This window comes from Bidens hawaiensis, unplaced genomic scaffold (assembly GCF_021521415.1).
Source record: "Bidens hawaiensis isolate Kalapana, Puna unplaced genomic scaffold, B.hawaiensis_p1.1 tig00034580_1, whole genome shotgun sequence".
Taxonomy (NCBI): Eukaryota; Viridiplantae; Streptophyta; class Magnoliopsida; order Asterales; family Asteraceae; genus Bidens; species Bidens hawaiensis.
Genome location: NW_027505326.1, coordinates 34,544 through 52,500, shown reverse-complemented (window position 1 = coordinate 52,500; position 17,957 = coordinate 34,544). Strand labels below are relative to the sequence as shown.

General features: G+C 36.0%; 2 protein-coding genes and 1 pseudogene across 2 annotated transcripts; 1 reads left to right on the top strand and 2 right to left on the bottom strand.

Annotated features, from left to right (window-relative positions):
* Positions 1-4,500: 4,500 nt before the first annotated feature.
* Positions 4,501-5,715, bottom strand: LOC143612408 (mitogen-activated protein kinase kinase 5 pseudogene; annotated as a pseudogene).
* Positions 5,716-13,063: 7,348 nt separating this feature from the next.
* Positions 13,064-14,867, top strand: LOC143612407 ((R)-mandelonitrile lyase-like). Its single transcript, XM_077086397.1, has 3 exons — positions 13,064-13,127; positions 13,221-14,739; positions 14,816-14,867. The coding sequence occupies exons 1-3, from the start codon at positions 13,064-13,066 to the stop codon at positions 14,865-14,867; spliced, it is 1,635 nt and encodes a 544-aa protein (XP_076942512.1).
* A 984-nt stretch (positions 14,868-15,851) lies between these two features.
* Positions 15,852-17,942, bottom strand: LOC143612410 (uncharacterized). The gene is made up of 6 exons (XM_077086400.1): positions 17,828-17,942; positions 17,729-17,755; positions 17,586-17,648; positions 16,239-16,317; positions 16,098-16,143; positions 15,852-16,003 (listed from the first exon to the last, which is right to left on the bottom strand). The coding sequence occupies exons 1-6, from the start codon at positions 17,864-17,866 to the stop codon at positions 15,994-15,996; spliced, it is 264 nt and encodes an 87-aa protein (XP_076942515.1). The 5' UTR covers positions 17,867-17,942; the 3' UTR covers positions 15,852-15,993.
* Positions 17,943-17,957: the final 15 nt, after the last annotated feature.

The following is a 17,957-nucleotide window of genomic DNA, read 5'->3' as shown; positions in this document are numbered from 1 at the left end:
AGAGTTATCTCCCTGTATTACAAATGCCTAACAATAACAAGACCTAATGCCAACAAAAGTATAAAACTATCAATCTAAAGACAAGAACTAAGGGTAAAGAAAGATCTCACAGCGATTCTCCAAGCGAACAGATAGAAGATGAGAGAAAAAAATAATCAAGATCAGTACCCTTCGAGACCAAAGACTCCAATCTTGAACCAGCAGAACAACAATCACCAAAAAATTGCAGCGATAAAAAAACCGTCCACCAAACAAACAGTCGTTCACCTTTGATTAGGGTTTTTGATATGAAACAAACCTAAAAATCACCAGAGACCAAGCTGAAGAACGCGACGATTAGAGCCGTAGCTCTGATACCAAGCCAGAAATCATGCTTCGTCTTATTAATCACAAACAATCAAAGACAACAAATAATCTCCAATCTTCAATCACTGACGAAGCTTACAACACCAATAAACCGTCTACAACGAAACTAGATCATAACACAATGATCTAGTGTATAAATTCTCAAAAAACTACTATCAAACCCTAATAGTGAGTATATTTATAAAAACAGAGAAAAGAGAGCAAATGGGCCTTCAACCAACTCTCACCATCTAAGCCCATGAAGCCCATGATCAAGTATTTAGAAGCCCAAATAACTCCAAAGCCCACCAGGCACAACACATACACAAATCAGAAATAAACGAGTAAGTGCAACATATTATACAAATATTGAAATGACCAATAACACCCTTTTTTACAGACTACCTTCTTTGTCGAGGTGTCATTCTTGTAAGTGAAGTCCATGAATCGGTACAAAGTCTATTGTTACCATGGTAGATCGATAATTCATCACCTATTCTTATCATCAACAGAGCTTCAATGATTTTCGAGTTTGTTGGTAAAACTATTTGAATTCCTCTAGAATAGAAATATCCTTGGCTCAGCTGACAAATGCTAGTTGAGTTAAGGGCGGGGCAAGGAGGATGTACCAAGGTTCGAATCACGCATCTGGCAAGAATTTTATGGAAACTTCCTGTGGGGTCCCAACTCGATTCCAACAAGTGTATAAGTGGAGACCACCAGTATTCTAGGATTCAAACTTAGGTAAGATAAATTTTATGCATATGGTAAGCCTTTCGAAGTTCCCCAACAACTAGTTATAATAAAGCCGTTTAAAAAAATGAGAATTTATTGAAATGAATTTCAATTTCTTCCTTAATCAACCACAAATGTTTTTAACATAATCCCAATTCTAATTTTAGTAAATTTCACAAATCAAAGAGACCTTAAAGCATCTGTACATGATGTTTGTGAAGTTAAAACCATAAACGCACTTTTCTTTTTATAGCAAAATTCTACATGTAATCCCACAGTCTCACATTTATAAGAGAACACTATACCATTACCGATAGGCCATGAGTTTAAAAAAAAAAGAAAAAAAAAAGTTCTAATGGCCAGCCTATAGTGAGAATTGGGGCATTTAATGATTGCTTATGTTAAAAGTGATCATATGTAATTCACAAACTAATGACAAATTAAATTTCATGAACATTTTCATTGTGTTTTACACGGATAAATGTCGTGACAACCGCTACCGGTATCTAAGACGTCATTCGAGTAGGTGCGTTAAAGTCTCGCTTTAAAAAATATAGGTGAATTAAAGTCTCGGTTTATAAGATACAGGTGAATTAAAGCCTTGCTTTAAAAAAGATAGCCGACTCAACCGTTTATGATTATCTCCAAAGGTAAATTAACCAATGACACCTTTGAATTTCACTTTTACAGCAATAGCAATATTACTCTATTGTATCTAAGACGTCATTCGAGTAGGCGCATTAAAGTCTCGCTTTGAAAAATATAGGTGCGTTAAAGTCTCACTTTAAAAGATATAGGTGAATTAAAGTCTCGCTTTAAAAAAAATAGCCGATACTGGTGAATTAAAGTCTCGCTTTAAAAAAAATAGCCGACTCAACCGTTTATGATTATCTCCAAAGGTAATTAACCAATGACACCTTTGAATTTCACTTTTACGGCAATAGCAATATCACTCTATTGTATCTAAGACGTCATTCGAGTAGGCGCATTAAAGTCTCGCTTTAAAAAATATGGGTGCGTTAAAGTCTCACTTTAAAAGATACAGGTGAATTAAAGTCTCGCTTTAAAGAAAAATAGCCGATACAGGTGAATTAAAGTCTCGCTTTAAAAAAAATAGCGGACTCAACCGTTTATGGTTCTCTCCAAAGGTAATTAACGAATGATACCTTCAAAATTTCACTTTTATGAACAATAGCAATATCACTCTATTGTAGAAGTAATTTTGTCTACCTTGATGACATGGCATCCATCGGTAAAAAAATATCTAGCAGATGTTATGTCATTTAAGATAGACAAATCAACGAAAGTGTAGACTATCATTTGTTAAATTGTCTATATGAATTATTATCAACCGTACATATCAAAAGACCCAAGTTAAAGATGGATGTGACAATTTCCATCTAAGTTGCCTATATATGAATCAACATAAACATGGCCCAAGAGTCAAATTTGTTAAATTACAAAATAGTCTAAAAAGAACTTACCAACCATCAAACATGTCACATATAAAAACCTTTATGCATGTACTATTAGGCCGAGGGGTGTGGGGCTTCAACGGGGGCGCTAGAGCCCCTCCGCTCGCGCCCCCAGGCGCTAACACCACACCACCGGGGCGCTAACGGGGGCGCCAACGGGGCGCTAACGCGAAAAACAATGCAGGCGTGAGCTGGTTAGCGGGAGAAGAGGGAGAGGAGCACACCTTTTGAGGTATTTTGGACCGTTGGGAGCCGAAAAAAACAAAAAAAAATATATTTTCTATATAGGTTTACGGAAAAGAGCCGTTGAGCTCATATTAAATTAAAAAAAAATATTTTCTTAAACTATAAATATATACCTTTATAAAATATACTTCATTTCACAATTATACACATTTCCTCCTAAAATCCTCTCAAAACTAACACAAAAAAAATGTCGTTTGAATATATTTATAAAAAAATAAAAAAAAAAAATTTTCGCTGGAGCCCCTGCTAGAGCCCCTCCACACCAGGGGCCAGGGCTCCAACACCCCCTTATCCAGTTTCTCTCTCTGCCACACGTCATAATATTATTGGTTGAAGCCCCCACTAAAACCCCCATTAAAGCCCCCACACCCCTCAGCCTTAAGTATGAGTTGGCTACCTTTTATTATCATTATTGGTAAAGCAACAATGCAATGTTGCTATAAAGATAGGATGTGAAAGATCCATCTTTCTCACCCACTCCACCATTGATTACAACACACTCACACACATCATCATCATCATCATCGTACTCAGTATATCCCACCAATAGCAATGCTATGGTAGGGTCTGAGGAGGGTAAGATGTAGACAGCCTTACCTCTATCCCATAGGGATAGAGAGGCTGCTTCCGGTGAGACCCCCGGCTCGATAGTAGTTTTGAATCAAGCATTGGACATAAGACACATAACACTCAATCATCGGGACACCGGCAGATTGGTGCATGTGCCCTTGTCTTTCGGCTATCAACGCCACCACATGATGCCTGATTAACCTTCCGCCACTTTTAACGTTATTTTCACGTGATTAGTAAAATAACGTCAAAATTAGTGCAATTTTACTTTTGCCCACCCAAGGGTTCACACATATATACATTATATGTGCGCACCGCAAGCAGGGCGTCACACACACTCATGCATAATTACCACTTTGTAGATGACTAGACGTAGGTAAGATCTTTATAAAGTTACTTCCATCATCATATATCACATAGCACAAATCATACATCATTAAAGCATATGCTACTTTCTATCTTCTCTAATTATCATCATAGATCCTACCATTTTCATCCCTTGATGTGATGTTATATCTTAAATGCTAAATATGTTAACCTTTAAAAGCTCCTGATTCATATAGAGCCGGTTCTGAGGATTCAAGTTACCAATACGAGCTGAAAAAGGACCCTTAAGCCGTAACAAATTATATAAATTAATTTTCTTTAAACGACGATCAAGTTATATCAATAAACATATCAGAATCATAGTATTAGTTTTGAGATTTTAATGTTTTACCAAGAGGGCCAAAAAAGTTTTCACTTTTATATTTTAATATATATAAATTTATTGCCCACAGTAAACTCATGCCCAGACTGGGAGTCTGGCTCGCATTTCCTTGAATCCAGCCCTAAATTCGTACTCCCTCGTTCCATTAAAAGTGTTTATATTTCCTTTTTTTTAATTGTCCATCATAAATGTCTACTTTCAAAATTTATTAGTCAATTTTCAAGTTTACCCTTACACAAACATAACTAACATTAATAAAACAATATTGATGGCCCAATTTTCAAAGACATTATTGTCATTTTATAAGCAAAAAAGGTATCTCCCTTTTTGTTTTTCAAACCATGGCACGTTTAATGGGACGGAGAGAGTACATAATAAGCACCACTTACAATATACAGGAATCAAAATCTGCCGAATAACAGAATAACTCATGTAATGATCTAACCGAAATCAAATTTGTGATCCTTCCATTCAGTCATCGTCCGATAATATTTTTAACACAAGTAAATTAACGAAAAGTTACAATAAAACCGACAAGCATCACGACGACGAAGAGAAATGCGTACGAGGAGGCGGAGGAAGCAGTTGATGAGCCGGATGCACCTGATTCGCCTTCGCCTGATTCACCTGATTACCACCCATACCCGACGAGCCAGTAACAAACGGATGCCTCAACAACTGCGCGGCAGTCCACCTCCTGGCCGGATCCCGTTGCAAGCAACATGAAATAAAATCCCGAAACTCACGAGACGCGGTACCCGGCGCCTCGGGCGGCTGCGACATACAAATCGCACACATCAAACTCGCCCAATCCCCCTGCCTCCCAACCGCAAACGAAACCGCCCTAAATAAAACTCCAAAATGCTCACACCGAAACTCCAAATATCGCCCGCATACCCGTCATACTTCCCGTGGTTAAATCGGTATTAATACGTTCCGGACTCATATACGCAATCGTCCCGACGGACGAATTACACGGATCCATCGTCTGCGCGAGTATTCTCGACACACCGAAATCGGCGATTTTCACTTGTTTTTTCGAATTAATTAACAGATTCGACGGCTTAATATCTCTATGAACGATTTTACGACGGTGAAGGTAATAAATACCTGATAATACCTGCCGCGTTAGATCAGCTAACGAAGGCTCATGAGATATGTGTGTGCCTTCAAGCGATCCACCGTCCATATACTCCAACAGCACCTGGATCTCACCGGCTCGATCGAACATATCGTGACACTTGACGATGTTCAGATTATCCACGTCCCGTAGGATCTCGATTTCGCGGCAGATCTGACGGCGGACGTCGTCTTCGTGGTTGCCGTAGATGACTTTTAGCGCGAAGGTACGGCCGGTGGGACGGTGGATGACTTTGTAGACGGTGCCGCCGCTGCCGCTGCCGATTCGGTTAATCCGGTCGAGTTCCGATAAGTTAAACGGTTGCTGGTGGAGTGGTGGTGGTGGTTAGGGTTAGGGTTTGTGGTGGTAACAGGTGCGGATGACGGTGGGAGAGGTAAAGGCACGGCGAGTTGTGGTTCGCGTTGGGGTAAGGGTAGGGTTAGGTCGGGACGGCGGCGTGGGCGGTTGGGTGTGGCGGAGGACGGTGGTGGTGGTGGTAGGATTGGTTTCATGGTTGTTGACGGTTTTACCCCTGGGTTGAATTGGTTGTGTGTGTGAAGAAATGAAATGGAGAGAGGGTTTATTAGGAAGATGAGGGTTTGGAATTGGATATGGGGATTGACTTCATGGTAATTGATTGACTTATTGTTGATGGTTTAATTGGGATGGATATGAGAGAGATAGAGAGAGAGAGAGTGTGTGAGAGAGAGAGAAAGAGAGAGAGGAGAGAGAAGATTCTGGGAAAATAAAGGAGGAGGAAGACGATGGAGGAAGACGCGATTGATATTATATGTATTAACAAGTGACACCGGTAGGGACGAGTTTGGTACTGGTACTGGTACTGGTATCTGTATTAAAAATACTAGTATCGAGAATACTGATATGGAAAGTCTTTAAAATTGGGTATTTGTATTGTATCGATCGTGAAATCTTAAAAAGTGGGTACTGAATTGATACTGGACGAGTTTTGGTATCGGTACCTGTATCAAAAATACCGGTATCGAGAATACTGATATAGAAAATCCTTAAAATTGGGTATTTCATATTTGTATCGTATCAATCGCAAAATCTTAAAAGGTGAGTACTAAATTGATACTGGTGGTACCTGATTTGGTATTTGTACGATGCCTGGTACCGTTTGTGTGTGTGTGTTTTGTGCAACGACAACTTTTTTTGTGTTTAGACCACTTTATTCTCCAAATTGGAGTGTATCGTTGCCCTACTCTGGCTAGACTATGTTGTCTTAATTGGGTTCACGTTGACTTCAGAGTTTAGCTTGGGCGTTTCCCCATGAAACTATACCGCCAACTGCCACTAAACATTTGTCGTGTCATCACAAGAGCAGATTATTTGAAGTAACAGATAGTGGGGAGAAAACTTGTGTGGGCTCTGGATTTGAACTGGCAGCGTTGCACAAAGTTTAGCTCAAATCCTCTATTGTGTTGTTCCATCAAATTGGAGTGGCTTGTTGCCCTACTCTGACCAGACTATGTTGTCTTAATTGGGTTCAAGTTGGCTTCAAAGTTTGCCTTGTGCGTTACCCCGGGAAACTATACCGCCAGCTGCCACTAAACATTCATTTTGTCACCACAAGAGCATAATTATTTGACATAACAGACCACGAAAGAAAACTTGTGTGGGCTCTGGATTAAAACGGGCAATGTTGCACAAGGTTTAGCTTAAATCCTTATTGTCTTCTTTCATCAAAAGTGGCACAGATAATGATCAAACTTGGGTCTTTACTGGTAAATCCAAACCTTCTACCACTAGGCCACAAATGATGACAACTGGAGAACCCCGAGTCTCCGATAAACGTATTATTTGCTTATCCCTAATCACAAGTAAATATATGGAATTATATTAAAAAAATTGATTGAGTCGCCATCAGTGTGATTATTAGAAAAGTATTTGTGTTGCGATGATATTATTTGGTGATAACGTTATTTAAATATGTTTTACAACTATACATAATTAATTGTACATGAACACGTATTAATTGTACAAACATTTTTAAATAGATTTAAGGTAACGTACAGATAAAAAGGAGATGATTAACATATTTTGATACATAGTATGAAAGATACTTTATTTTCCTCATTTTTACTAAATATGTACTGACTCTCAAAGTTTTACATAAATATGATTTAAATATTTGTTATCTTTGTCCTTTTGTTATCTTTTATTAATGTTATTTTAGAACAAATTTTTAATATTTTTTTAAATAACAAAAACATTTTTTCTTATTTAAAATAAACGTTTTTTATTATTTAAAAATAATTTTTTTTCTATAATTATTTTATTTTTTTAGAGAGTGTTTTTTCAAATAGTTTTTAGTGATAGTTTGCATTCTTTTAAAGAAAACTTTATTTTGTTTCTTAACTAAAATAAAAAAGAAATAGTGTTATAGTGGGTAATATGTCAAATAAATTGTTAAAGAATTAAAAGTTTAGGGAGGAGGTTTGACAAGTAGGGGATACATTTAGCCTAATCCTTTGATATATATGATTAAATCAATAGGTATATGTATTTATAAAATAAATGACAATTCTCTACTAAAATATGTGTAAAGGATTGAAGGGAGAAAGGTATCATGTTGTTTGCAAGGGCAACTTGGTTCATTGGAGTACTGTAAATCGGTTTGCACGTGTCTACGCTCAAACTCGTCTGACCTAGCTAGGTTTTGTAATACGCCGAAAGATAAAGAGGTGGTTGTATCATATTATACTAATTTTTCATTTTTATTTTTATTCGCTTTTGTGTTTTATGCCTACATATTTGATTACTATATGCACATCCTCACCTAGTTTTATGCTAATATATGTGTGTATGCATACTTTTATGTAAATCTTATTCAGAAGATTTATTGTCCAAGTTTTGGGTGGGGTTGAAGACCTTAAGCCTTAAGGTTTTGAAATATATTAGTCTTCTATAGACCATGTGTACAAAGTGTTAAAAGAGAATACAGTGACACCCGAATCACCCTAGAAATAAATCACGCTTTCGTCTTAACATAATATGGTATGACTCGCTCATTCGGAAGGAAATCCGTCACTTGGAAAACTCTCTGGCTCAACATAGAACAAAATGCTTCAGGTGAAACTCAAACCCGCGAAGAAAATGATGTGACTACTCGCTACACCAATTGGTCTTTGGTGCCTTTAGATTTTTTAAAACCGTTAGCAAAAGCCAACGCTACTTAAAGATATATTAACAATGACCTTTTAGCCTTTTATTTGGACAAGAAAGCAAAAGTTTGCCAAAACTCGCAATTTCTTCTTACTTGCATGCTCATGAGTTCTATTCCATAAATATGAGTATAGATGTAGTGTTGAATTGTATTTTAAAGAACAAGTTTTATAAAAGTCTATTAAATCAATTACATCATCTTTTAATTTTACAAGATTTTTTTTATTGGTGTAACGAGTTTTGATGCACGTGATGTAATAGCTCGTCAAAAACTATTATAGCAACGGGACAAACATAATCAATAAAGTCATGCTTTAAAATGACAATTAAACCAATTAAAAATATAAATAAACTTAGAAAAGATACAAATGGCATGATTGTCGTTGTTTAAATCCGTTTTTTATCTATTGGTAGAAGTTAAATACTTATAATACAAGTAGTTAGTTTTGTTAATTATAATAAACTAATTTTGATTAAGTAGGATTAGATTAGTTATGTTGGATTGTAGTGATGTGATGTGTGGGAAATAGTTAATGTAGCAGCCAAGTGAGAGAGTAACCCGGATTCAATCTTTCCCGGTCCCAACTTCATTTATAATATGTTTATTACAACATAATGAAAAATTGACAAACTCAAAACTCAAATGTTTATTATTATTATTATTATTATAGTAAATAAAATATTAAAAAAATATATTGGTTTCCACTCAAATGTCTTAGAAATAGGATCGCCCAGAGAGAAACTTGACTGCGTAATCTCTTTGATTGATCCTATTGGTGTATTGCTTTCGTTTGAACCAGTGAATTGAATCAGATAATTCCCTAGATTTTAAAATTATATTTTATTATGTTTAAATTTCATTATTGTTTCATTTATTACTTCAATCTCAACAAGTTTTGTACTTTATACTCATATTTTGTTAACTTTGCAGAGAAAAAAGAATAAAAATGAATGAGTTATATATATCGTTTTAATATTGTTACTCCCTCCGTCCCGGTTAAAGCGTCTTAGTTTGAAAAACACAAAGTTTAAGGTGGATTGAATGATTACTTTTTTTGTTAACCAAATGACAATAATGCCCTTGAAAAATGGGTTCACCATATTGTTTATTAATGCTAGTTGTGTATGCTTGAGGGTAAACTTGAAAATTGGCTAATAAATTTTGAAAGTAAACATTTATAATGGGACAAATAAAAAGAAAAATATAAACACCTTTAATGAGATGGAGGGAGTATATGTTTATGTGAAATATTTTATGACATTATTGGTTTTTGAAACCGATCCGACCAGTACTCTAACTGGTGGATCGAGTAGACTGTCATAAAAACAAAATATTAATAATAGACACTAGTATGTGAATTACTTATCTAATATATAGATAATATTTAATTATTTATGTGTTTAGAAAATTTAACTATTAATTAATAATTAAATATATTTGGATTAGACATAACGTACTATTCTATTTGCTCATGAGTCATGAGTTCACTTATACTAAAAAGTAATAATAAACAATAACCTACAAAATAGAAAGTATTAAAATATTACGTATTTTGTAACAAAAATATATGAGATACGGTGATGTTGAATATCTACCGATTTGGAGCTGGCCAATAAAAAAGGAGTTGACTAAATCAATCGAAAGTCAATTGTGTATATTTTTCCCATTTATCATAATTTCGTTATTGATAATTAATTAAATAACCAAATAAATTATAATTGTATTTAGCACGAATGTTATAACATTTTTTATTCCATGCATGGCCAATTGTTTATGTTAGAGATAGCTTATGATACTCTCTCTATATGAGAGTATGATTGGTATTTCGTATATACCATGAAGAAGAAATGATACAGATTTTAGCGCTTATAAAATCAAAATCCATATAATGCATCTTTTGAGAGGAAATCTTGTATCAAGTTTCTAGTTTACTTTCTTAATTAAAGGTAGAAAAAAACCTGTGGAATGGGTCACTTGAACTATCATTCCTAGTAAACTTGACGTCCAAATTAAAAATTCTTTAACTTGGCATACACTAAATATAATTGGTTTATCGGATAATATACTCCCGATAAATAAATAGCTTTCTGGTATTAAAATTTAAGCAAATTAGCTGATATTATAATTACATCCCAACCCAATATTGGCAAGCTTATAACCTTGCCCTAGCGGCAAGACCATCGCCATCATGGAACAGCTATAAAGTTGATCTTTGTTGAATTACGCCTCTAGACGTCCTTCACGTCAAATTCCTCCTATAATGTGCCGCCCAAAAACAGACCCCGCAATATTTTACATCTTGTATATGTTCTTACTATTTCTAAAAACACCATGTAACATATATTTATCATGTCGTAACCATACATGTTTTGGAAATTGACATCTTTGTGCACTACTAGGGGTGCAAACGAGCGAGAACCTCGAGACCGGCTCGTTAAAAAGCTCGATTGAGTCGAGCTCAATCGAGTTCGAGCCCAAGGCCGAGCTCGAGCCTAAAAGTAAGCTCGTTTAATAAACGAGCTAGAACCTGAGCTTCACTTATCGAGTTCGAGCCAGATCACAAACCTAAACGAGTCTGCCATTTATATTTTTATAAACATGTATTTAATAATTATTAATTAATATATATATATACAGGTTTAAGCTCAGGAGAGAAATGAAATTACTGTGAAAAATGTGAGAAATGAATATAGTCCACTAGTTTTATTTTAGGTTTTAAATGTTTAAAAATAAATGAAAAAAATGTAAATGCAACAATAAGTGCATTATCTCTCTTCAATTAATATAACTAATATAACTATAATAAATCACTCTAATTATGGATACACATATCCTATACGTGTGTAGGTTATATGTTTTTCGTGTGTATGTAATATGTTTTCTTATTCTTTGAACAAGTGTATGTTATATGTTTTTTGTTAGGTTGTATATTTTTTATTGACATTTAATGATAACATATGTAAGATATTTTTTTATATTATTCATCACAATGTACCTACGTGTTGATTGATATTGATATATAATATATGAATAAATTGTATTTGTGTAGGATAAAATTTTCGAGTGTAGGTTATATGTTTTTCGTGTGTAGGTTATACGTTTTCGTGTGCGTGTGTAGTTTATTGATGCTGAATCTTGTGTGTCGGTTATATGTTTTTCGAGTGTAGGTTATATGTTTTTTGTGTGTAGGTTATACGTTTTCGTGTGCGTGTGTAGCTTATTGATGTTGAATCTTGTGTGTCGGTTATATGTTTTTCTTGTGTAGGTTATATGTTTTCTTATTATTAGAACAAGTGTAGTTATATGTTTTTGTGTAGGTTGTGTACTTTTTTGTACTATTTATCATAATGTAACAACGTGTTGATGGATATTAATATATTGAGTTGGAAGAAATTGGTTTTGGATAGAAAGAAATTTTAATATATGAATTAATTGTAGTTGTGTAGGATAAAAATTCAAGAGAGAAAAAATAAGTTATAAAAATAAATGAATTCTTATTATTTTCCAATTATAATAATTTAATAAGTTATATTAATTGAATAGATAACTATTATATATATTAGTCATATTAATTGAAGAGAGAGCATAAATTAATACTTTCCTTATTTATCTTTAAGCATTTAAAACATAAAATAAAACTAGTGGTTCATATTCATTTATTACATTTCTCACAGTAATCTCATTTCTTTTCTGAACCATCCCATATATATATATATGATTAGTATCATTTGAGAACTCTTAAATTATTTAAGAACTTGAAGGAACTCTTAATAACTAACGCTTTTTATAAAAAAATTTGTATGTTAATATTATTTAAGTGTAGTTTTATCACTTTTGACATCTATATTTATGATTACAGTTATGAAAATTACTTTTTTTACGCATATCTATGTTTTTTTACACATATGTAAATTTTTATCACATAAATTTTACACATGTGTAACTTGTGATTTATATGTGTAATCAATTTTTTTTTATAAATATGATAAAACAAGTTTCAAATAATGTTAATATATAAAAAAAGTTAAAAAAATAATTCGTTTTTAAGAGTTTCTAAAAGTTATTAAACTTTTTTTGAGTTCTCAAATGCTATATATATATATAATGCTATGAAAAATAAATAAAAACAACTAAACAATATATATTATTTTATGCATAAAATTGTAATAGAAAAAATATTAAAAAATAATTATACTTATATAAAAAATAATTAATAAATAGTAAACAAGCCAAGCTCGAGCTTGAAAATTTATTCACGAGCCGAGCTCGAGCCTTGAAAATAGAGCTCAAGCTCGAAATCTGTATAAATTAAACAAACCAAAATCAAGTCTAGTCAAGCTCGGGCTCGGACTCGACTCGAGACTCGACTCAACTCGTTTGCACCCGTAACTACTAGCCCCTACTAACATGCTTTTATGCATGTCATTCCTTTTGAGAATGTATGAAATGAAAATCATAACCCGTGATTGTGTGACACCTAAACTTGCGGTTTGAATCCACGTTGCCATTTTTGATATCTTGTAGTAACAAAAGTCATTTGTTTAAAATAAAAGTGAAGAAATAAAAAAAGAACTCTTAACTGATTTTCCCACCAAAAACTTAATTCAACGTCTTCATAACCCCAATTTGGCTTCCATCCATTTCAGCTTCTTCTAACTTGCAGATATCCGCCATTAATGGCGTCAATCATCATCATCCTCTGCTTGCTCTTCTCTCTAATTTCAACCGCCTTATCTCAGAGTAAGCAACCACCTTCTCCATGCAATTATTATTATTATTATTATTATTATTATTATTATTATTTCAACTAATTAACTCATTACCAAACCCTAGGTCCACCATACATGCAATTCACCATCAACGCAACCGACCTTCCACTGACAGACACCTTCGACTACATCATCATCGGCGGCGGCACCGCCGTCTGCCCCTTAGCCGCCACCTTATCCTCCACCTTCCGCGTCTTACTCCTCGAACGCGGCGGCGTTCCCCACACTAACCCTAGCGTCATGCGCGAAGAAGGCTTCATCACCACTCTCCGTCAACTCGACTCACCTCACTCTGCCGCCGAATCCTTCACCTCGGACGAAAACGTCCCCAACGCCCGCGGCCGTGTCCTCGGCGGCAGCAGCGCCATTAACGCCGGCTTCTACAGCCGAGCCGACGACGAGTTTTATAACCGGTCAGGTATCAACTTCGATAAAAGCTTAATCGCACAGTCGTATCAATGGATTGAGAACCTAATCGTGTTTGAACCGGAGTTACAGCCGTGGCAAGTGTCCGTACGCGACGGTTTGTTACAGTCCGGTGTACGGCCGTTTAACGGTTACAGTTTACTTCACGCTTTTGGCACCAAAATCGGCGGTTCGACTTTTAACTCGACCGGTCACCGGTTCAGTGCTGCGGATTTGTTAAACGACGCCGTCAAAGAAAACATTAAAGTCGGTGTTTACGCCACCGTGGAACGGATATTATTCACTGATGATATTATTAATTCTAATTCAATTAAACACGCAAACGGCGTCGTTTTCGTTGACACTAACGGCCGTTACCATTACGCTAGTGTAAGACTTAACGGCGAGGTTATTGTTTCTGCTGGAGCGATTGGTAGTCCTCAGTTACTTCTGTTAAGTGGACTCGGTCAACGTTCGTATCTTTCGTCTTGGGGGATTCCGGTCACGTGTCATTCGCCGTTTGTTGGACAGTTTTTGTATGATAACCCGCGTAACGGAATATCCTTTTTGTCTCCGAGTTTATTGCCTCATTCTCTGATACAAGTAGTGGGGATTACCGACTCCGGCGCGTATCTCGAGGCGTCGTCGGATGTCCGTCCGTATCGGTCGCCGGTGCACGTTAGCCACCGCCGGGGGTCGCATTCGTCGACGATGTATTTCAGCGTGGCGAATATTATGGAAAAGATAATTGGCCCGTTGTCGGCGGGTTCGCTCCGTTTGGTGTCGACGGATATCGCGACGCCACCGATTGTTCGGTTTAACTACTTTGATAATCCAGTTGATTTGGCGAGGTGTGTGAATGGGACGAGGAGGATTGGCGAGATGTTGAGGACTCGGGCGATGTCGGGGTTTCGGTTTTGGAACCGGAGGCATCGGGCGGAGTATAGGTTTGTGGGGGCGAGGCTGCCGGCTAACCGGTCGAGTGATGAGGCGATGGGTGAGTTTTGTAGGCGGACGGTGAACACGATATGGCATTATCATGGTGGGTGTTTAGTTGGGGCGGTGGTGGATTCGGATTTGAAGATCATGGGCGTTGGTTCTCTTCGGGTGATTGATGGTTCAGTTTTCACGGTTTCGCCTGGGACGAATCCGCAGGCTACTGTTTTGATGCTTGGCAGGTATGTAAATGTTTGTGTTTGATTCTTGTGTTGTTTTGAGTTTGAATGATAATTTGGTGGTTTTTGAATTTTGCAGGTATATGGGATTGAAGATTTTGAGGGAGAGATTGGAAGAGGTAAGTGCTTGATTGATTTCTTTCTGATGTTAAAACATTTTTGATACAGCTTCATAATACAAAGTTTAATCAGCAGTAAATGTTGTCTGTTGTTGGAAATAACAGTTTACAGTCTTCTTTAGTATATATTTGCTTTCTTTTTATGCACTTTGTGTCTCTAGTTTCAGTAATAGATTTGCAGCATCAGTAAAGAATTTAAAAAGTGTGATTATGATACTCAACAGTACCTCATGGTGAATGTTGTAGCATATGTTAGGACTTAGGATAGGCCGTTATATCATGTTAAGATCGGTCGTTATATCATATGCTGAGGTCAAAACATACTGTCACACATAGTGTAAATGATGGAGCTAGTAACGGTAAATCACCAGCGAGGATCAAAGTATTGTAACCTATGATACTTTGAGATTCTATCATTCTGCATAATGAGTTTGCATACGAAGCGTGCATACCATTCGTCTTCAACCAATTGCTCTCATGATCCAAAAGAACTCAACTATTACATGTAGGCTCTCTAACAGACTTCTCGGATATCACAATATCTCTGTGTTATATGTTTACAATGCATACGGGTCATTACTAACAATGGTACATGACTAGTGGATGATACACGAGTCACGCTTGCATAGATAATGAATATTGGTGCATGACTAGGGGATGATACACTATCATCGAACAGACGATTTCTAAAGCTATACAACATAGATAATGAATACTGGTACATGACTAGTGGATGATGCACTATCATCAAACGGATGGTTTCTAAAGCTATACAAGTCACACTTGCCACCACTGGTACATGACTAGCGGAGGATACACTATCATCAAACAGACGGTTTCGCGCTTACCACCACAAGGCATTTTATACTCGCTTTTGTATCAGACCACCATTTTGTGGTTCTGTGCCTTGTTCTCAAGGTAAAGATTTTATGCAAAAACGGCGGCTTAGCTTAGCCAGCCCACATTCAAAAAGCAAAATTCAAATAAGATTAGTAACACATGAAAGTTGGGTGCTTACAAACCTAAAAACATCAACATAAGCTGGATTAATTCTCACAAATGTCCCTAACTAGCACTCATCAAAACAAATACCAACACAAGTTGCAAGCATCGATCTTCCTCGTAGAAATGCTTCTGCTTACTTTCCCCTGAACATAATGAGAAACAAAAAATATGTTAAATCACATTGAAAATTAAAGTAGACATTAGTTGAGAGTGAGTAATATAGAACTAGTCACATACGCGTTCATCATGAGGGTAATGTTGTCACCTTTCAGCAGAATCCTGCCTAAAAAATACCCAAAACTTGCAACTTAGAAAACCATCCAACATACACATGAAAATATGAACCGAGGAATTCAAGATAATGGAAAAGTGACAAACCTAGAGCCTTTCGGGTTTTTTTCTTTATGCTGACTTCCTCAGCCTCATCAAGAACCAAATTCATGTACTCATCAAACCCCTACATCAAGCGCATGCCTTTCATTATATCATTGAACATAGAAGAAGATAATATTCACATTCTATATTTCCATACCATTCATACTCCACTTTGCATATCTAGTTTTATATGAGAAACACATTTCTACATGATTTATTTAAGGAAAGCATGAGAACTTATAAATATGCAATTATGCAAGTCAACTAAACCAAACACGACTTTACATCAACATTCAACATCCTAATCACCAGGTGTTAGGTATCCAATCCTAAAAGTGGTAAAACAAAAAACACAGATAGAATTAAAGGCATACTATGATTGTGGATGCCTTGGTTTTCAAAAGCGCACATCAGGAGCACAAGGCGATCAGAATAAAGCCTCATGGCCTTATGCGCTTCATGTACATAAGAGTCAAATTTGGTCAAGAATAGTCTTTGGAAGTGGATGAATAGCATCTATGTAAAAATGACCAAAAGAATGACAAGATTATAAACAGTTGACTTGATTAAAAAGCTTGAAATGTAACAGATCAGAAAAAGAAACAGCTTTTTGCTGTACATAGAGCAACGGCTAGACCTAAATGCACTCTTTTTAGAACCAAGGTTGATGTCAATTAAGTCATCCAGAAACTTATTTGGATGGTACTTGCATATTCATATCCGTTTTATACTCTACTCCTAACATCTGATATAAGGCAAAATGTAGTTATGACGTTTCAAAGACACATTGATTTAAAAAAAAACAAACCCTATAAAAGCAATTAAACACAAAATTATAAAAGCACAAAATCAAATTGTAGCTCTAATATTCAATATCCTAATAGGCAAACTGCTTAAAACAAGCCGAGCTTTTTCAAGCCTCAAATAAAGCCCGTTTAGTTATCGAGCCTGGTATGGGAAGCTCATTTAGCCTCGCCGGGCCTCAACGAGCCTTGTTTGATTTTAAGCTTTACCTCTTTTGGACTTCAATGTATTAATCTCACACCGCACAGCCAAGCTCAGGCCAAGCATTTCCTCGTTTAAGGTACTACACGAGCTCAAGCCGAGCTTAAGCTCGTTTAAGTTTTTTCTCAAAATATTTAAAAATAGCAAAAAAAACTTTTTTAAATTAATTAACAAATAATAAACGAGCCGAGAATTGAAAAAAAGAGTTCGAAACAAGCCAAGCTCGAGCTCTGGTAACTCAAAACCAGCCGAACTTGAGCCTATTCAAGCTCGGGCTCGCTTACACTCCTAAGTTAAGCAATTAAGCACAAAACAATGCAAGTGAGTGTAGTGTGTTAGACATACAATTATACGGCCTTCAATCCTCAAATCCTTCTGCTCAAACAACCATATCTGTATACGAGCTTTCTGTACCGTAAACAAAACATAAATTAAAACAAATCATCCAATAAAATAAACAATTAAAGGCAGTTGAGGCTAAAACTTACGCTCTGAAGAAACCTAAAGATGAGATTCTGCAAAATATAAACAAAATTAGACACTAATTGGGGAAAATCAGAGAATTAGGGCAAGATGAGAATACATACGATTGGTTGTGTCATAATCCTCTGGACTTTGGTAGCCATGGCTGCTGCTGCTGTTAATGCTATCGATCTTCTTCTTCTTTGTTGATTGATAGCGCAGTCGCAGAGGCAAAACCCTAGAAGACTGAAACAC

Bases quoted from the DNA above. Each gene is read 5' to 3' on its own strand.
- LOC143612407 (XM_077086397.1), top strand. From the start codon at position 13,064: ATGGCGTCAATCATCATCATCCTCTGCTTGCTCTTCTCTCTAATTTCA. The intron at 13,128-13,220 runs GTAAGCAACCAC...ACCAAACCCTAG, and splicing joins TTCAACCGCCTTATCTCAGA to GTCCACCATACATGCAATTC. The intron at 14,740-14,815 runs GTATGTAAATGT...TGAATTTTGCAG, and splicing joins ACTGTTTTGATGCTTGGCAG to GTATATGGGATTGAAGATTT.
- LOC143612410 (XM_077086400.1), bottom strand. From the start codon at position 17,866: ATGGCTACCAAAGTCCAGAGGATTATGACACAACCAATC. The intron at 16,318-17,585 runs GTATGTCTAACA...CGCTTGATGTAG, and splicing joins GGATTGAAGGCCGTATAATT to GGGTTTGATGAGTACATGAA. The intron at 16,144-16,238 runs GTTTGTCACTTT...GGTATTTTTTAG, and splicing joins AAAAACCCGAAAGGCTCTAG to GCAGGATTCTGCTGAAAGGT.